At 54.8% G+C, this 4,701-nt stretch overlaps 1 protein-coding gene across 1 annotated transcript; it reads right to left on the bottom strand.

The window, feature by feature from the left end:
• Positions 1 to 1,119: 1,119 nt before the first annotated feature.
• KCNA7 (potassium voltage-gated channel subfamily A member 7) lies at positions 1,120 to 4,701 on the bottom strand. Its single transcript, XM_006765989.2, has 2 exons — positions 4,666 to 4,701; positions 1,120 to 3,864 (listed from the first exon to the last, which is right to left on the bottom strand). Exons 1-2 carry the CDS (start codon positions 4,699 to 4,701, stop codon positions 3,049 to 3,051), a joined length of 852 nt encoding a protein of 283 aa, XP_006766052.1. The 3' UTR covers positions 1,120 to 3,048.

Below are 4,701 nucleotides of genomic sequence, written 5' to 3'. Positions count from 1 at the left end.
GGTCTCGGCTCCTCTCTGCCCGTGTCTCCTTCCTCCCGGGTCTCTGTGCTGGACCCTGTGCCTGCCTCCAAGACTCTGTCGTGTCTGTCACCATGAGGGGGTCTGTCTCCGTTCCCGCCTCCAGATGTCCCTTTCTCGCCATTGCAGAGAGAAGTGACAACCTAAAGGTTATATTATTCCCGACCTTTATCACAAAATAAAAAAATAAAAATCAGTGGAAAAACAGGGTGACGATTAACAACAAAAAGGCAGTTGGGTTCAATCAGGGGGTCCAAACTGAATTTCTCAGCTGCATTCTGAGCTGTCAAGAGGGACTTCGTAAGAGGTGTGTTCCTTGCCCTGGCTGGTGTGGTTCAGTGGATTGAGCGTCAGTCTGCGGACTGAAGGGTCCCGGGTTCAATTCCAGTCAAGGGCACATGCCTGGGCTGCTGGCTCGATCCCCAGTGGGGGGCGTGCAGGAGGCAGCCCATCAATGATTCTCTCATCATTGATGTTTCTATCTCTCCTCCAGCTTTATCTAATCAGCTAAAGGCCTGAATAGAGCACAAAGGCTGACCTCCTCCTAGCAAAAAAGAATTGTGCAACCCATGGCCCTTGGACTTGAATTTCAACATTGGCATTTTCCTGGGTCTTCAGCCTGATGTGGCCCATTCTGCAAAGCTTGGATTTTGGACATGCCACCCTCCTTAATCACATGAGCCAATTCTTTATAATACATACACACACACTCCTCTATTGATTCTGTTTCTCTAAAGACCATCTCTCTCATTAATGCTAAGAATTGTCTCTGGAGCCCTAACGGGTTTGGCTCAGTGGATAGAGCGTCAGTCTGCGGACTGAAGGGTCCCGGGTTCAATTCCAGTCAAGGGCACATGCCTGGGCTGCTGGCTCGATCCCCAGTGGGGGGCGTGCAGGAGGCAGCCCATCAATGATTCTCTCATCATTGATGTTTCTATCTCTCCTCCCTTCCTCTCTGAAATCAATAAAAATTTATTTTCTTAAAAAAAGAGGTGTCTTCCCCTCAAACCAGTTCCCTTCTGATGCGTCACCCTGTTGCCTCTAAGTAAGGTTTCATTTAACAAAAAAAAGCTAAACAGAACAATGACAACAACAACACTCTGCAAACCACTGGATGGGTTTTAATAAATTAATATGGCATCGATTTAATAAATTGAATGACACCTGGTGCATAGGAAGCCCTATATGTGTTAGTGATTTAACCCTGCCCCCCCTCCTCCTCTCCCTTCTCCTCCTCCTCCTCCTCCTCCTCTTCCTCCTCCATCTCAAAATGCCCTTTAAGACGGAAAGACCTCTAAACATGTTCGGCCTCGTGACCTTGGGCAACACCCTCCCCTCTGAGCCTCAATTTCCTTGTTCATGAGGCTGTTTGGGCTCAGGAGGTCCTGTGCGTCCCAGCAGGCTGACAGGACACGTGGGGCCAGGCCGCCTGCCACCGGGCTGGCCCCAGGGACAGTGACGGGCGCCTGACCTTGGGAAGCTCTCCTGGGCTGAGACTGGCCTCTCCCTGCTTCCTGCTTTGTCTGAGGGCCTTCCTGGGCTGCGGGAAGATGGGGTGGTGTGCCCCGATGGGGATTCTCATCTCTGTCAGGCTCAGGGGCACCACTGCCTGTTCCCTCTTTGGTTCTGTCTCTGGGGTGCTCCGGTCTGCCTCCAGCTCTGGGTGTCTGTCCCTCTCTCTCTCTCTGGGCGCCTGACACCCCGCTGCGGGTCTCCATCCCCCCATTCTTGGCCGCTGTCTCCCTCTTCTTTGGATTGTGTCCCTCCCCCTTCCTCTGGGTCGTTGTCTCTGAGTCTCTGTTCCTCTCCTTTGTGTCCTCATCTCCTCTTCTCTGGGATTCTCTTTTCTGAGCCTCCATCCTTCCCCAGGTCTCTGTCCCCCTTCCTCTGGGTTCCTGTCCCCCCACCATGTATGGACAGAGTACGGGAACCTCCCCCCCCTTGTGGTTCTGATGTCTGGAAGCAGAACTGTAGGCGAAGACAGATAGTGAGGGGCTTTCAATGGCAAAATGAAGCAGGAGTGGGGCGAATGGGGGGAGTGTCCAGTTCAGTTGTCTCCCAGAGTCCACAGCGCCATTCCCTCCCTGAGGCGTGATTCCTCCTCAGTGCTGGCATCCTTGGGTGCCGGTGCTACCACCGAATCCCAAACAAACCCACATGGCCCCATGGAGTTCATACACACAGTCCGGCTCAACCCAGCACTCCCACCAGACTCACAGTGACACAGTCAATATAACTCAGCTCAGCATGGCCCCACGACCTGGTCCTACGAGACCCACCTGATTATGCGACTCAGTGTGGCTCAACTCCGTGGAGCCCTGAACACTTCCAGCCACACAACTCTACACGATTCAACCCAACAGAACCCGGAGAGACTCCTACAGTCGTCCGCTCCAACCCGACTTAACCTAACATGACCTAGAAAGCTCACATTCTATCACTTGACTCTTCTACATGACTCACAAGTTCACAGAACCGAAAATAACATAGCCCCAGAAGAATCACAAAGCCACACAATTTCCAACACGTCTCCACCCCACACCACCATGCATGGATGTGCGGAACCAGTCCCAACGATGCCCTGGGTGGGCACGTATCTTGACCCAACATGGCCCTAGGGGGGCCCATAAACTCACAGAATCCCACACAATGCGGTTGGACAAGGCTCACCCAGACTCACAACCCAACCCAACCCAACACAGAACAAAGAAACTCACAAAACTCTGTGGCCTCACAAATCTATCTCAACACTAGCCCGAGAGGCTCCACAGCCTTACAGAAACCAGCGCAGTACAAACCCATGCAGCATCCCCCTCAGCTCAGCGTAGCCCACTGCCGTTCATTGCTGCCTAAGGAGGTACCTACTGGAGTACCAAACCGCAACTCAAGAACCGATAAGGCTTAGTGTTCTTCAATGCATTACCATTTAACCTAGTTCTTCCTAGTCCCAACCCCTCCCCATGACTTCCCCTCCCCCCTCCCCGCCCTCCCTCCGAGGAAATGTGGGGTCTCGTAGGCTTCAACTGTCCCTCACACTTCGGTGACCATGTGTTTTCCAGGAGGGGGCCAGAGTGGAGGTGACAGCTCAGGCACCTCTCCATCCACCAATCCCCCATTGACCTTGCCCTCCAGGGGGCCACAGGGCTGCGTGTCCACATGGCTGTACATTCCGGCCTCTTCGCCCTCTGTCTCCCGGTGGTAAAAGTAGCTGAAGTTGGAGACAATGACTGGCACAGGCAGGGAGATGGTCAGCACGCCCGCGATGGCGCAGAGGGAGCCCACGATCTTGCCACCCACCGTGACGGGGGCCATGTCTCCATAGCCGACTGTCGTCATGGTGACCACGGCCCACCAGAAGGACTCAGGGATGCTGGTGAAATAGGAGTCTTCCCGGTCGACCTCGGCAAAGTAGACCGCGCTGGAGAAGAGGACCACGCCGATGAAGAGGAAGAAGATGAGGAGGCCGAGCTCGCGCATGGACGCCCGGAGCGTCTGGCCCAGGATCTGCAGGCCCTTCGAGTGCCGAGACAGCTTGAAGATGCGGAAGACGCGTACCAGCCGGATGACCCGCAGGATGGCTAAGGACATGGCCGGCTGGCCCACCCCCCGCTGCCGGGCCAGCTCGGTGCCCAGCGCCACAAAGTAGGGCAGGATGGCCACAAAATCAATGAGGTTCATCACGTTCTTGAAGAAGGCCGTCTTGCTCGGGCAGGCCAACAGGCGCACCAGCAGCTCGAAGGAGAACCAGCAGATGCACAAAGTCTCCACCACGAAGAACGGGTCATCGAAGGGTGTGCGGGGTGGGGGTCCGGGCACAGGGCTGGAGCCGTTCAGGCGAGAGGGGAACTGCAAGGAGGAAGGGGTTCAGGGAGGACCGCACCAGGGCTGGGACACACTGGAATGGCCATATTCGTTGTTTGTTTAAATACCCAACTATGTATCTACACATCGGTCAACAGTCGCTGCTCCCGGGCCAGCAGTGACCTGGCTGTCATAGACTCTCCCAGGACCCCGGGGTCGTGCCTGCCTGGCCGACTCTATGGCCCCTCATCCACTGCTGGGGCCTCCTGAAATGACGCGTGGCCCGGGCTCAACCTCTTCCCGTCCAAAGCCGGCTCCCAGCATGAATTCTCTAGTCGGGGAGGGTCCCTAAGCTGGCCCCACTCCCTTGGACCCTGCCCTCCCAAACCCAGCCCAGGCTATAATACTAGAATGGTCAAAGACTGTTCTGTCTGCCAAACCCCGGCTTTGTTTGTGATGGATTCCTCCTACCCTGGCCCTCAGGACCCTCCACACTGTCTCCAGCTACTTTCTTTCTTTTCCTTTCTTTCTTTCTTTCTTTCTTTCTTCTTTCTTTCTCTCTCTCTCCTTCCTTCCTTCCTTCCTTCCTTCCTTCCTTTTCGGTTTGTTAATCCTCACCAGAGGTTTGTGCCCTTGACTGGGAATCAGAAACGAACCCATGACCCTTCAGTTCTCTAACCACTGAGCTGCTTTCTTCAGGTCCGACTCTCACCACCTCCAGTCCATCCTTCCCATCGGTTACCACAGACCCCAGATTTTTCAGGCTCTCCCCTGCCCCCAGCCTTGATTTCTTAATATACCTGTACTCAGGTACTCCTGCCCTCCTCCGCAAGCCAGGTTTCTCACCTGCCTTAACCCTGCCTTCTGATAGGACGGGCCCAT

This window comes from Myotis davidii, unplaced genomic scaffold, assembly GCF_000327345.1.
Source record: "Myotis davidii unplaced genomic scaffold, ASM32734v1 scaffold2100, whole genome shotgun sequence".
Taxonomy (NCBI): Eukaryota; Metazoa; Chordata; class Mammalia; order Chiroptera; family Vespertilionidae; genus Myotis; species Myotis davidii.
This window is presented reverse-complemented; position numbering and strand designations above follow the sequence as displayed.

Coding starts and splice junctions, on each gene's coding strand:
- KCNA7 (XM_006765989.2), bottom strand. CDS start 4,701: ATGGGCCCGTCCTATCAGAAGGCAGGGTTAAGGCAG. Junction 3,865..4,665: donor AGAAGGCAGGGTTAAGGCAG/GTGAGAAACCTG, acceptor TCCTCCTTGCAG/TTCCCCTCTCGCCTGAACGG.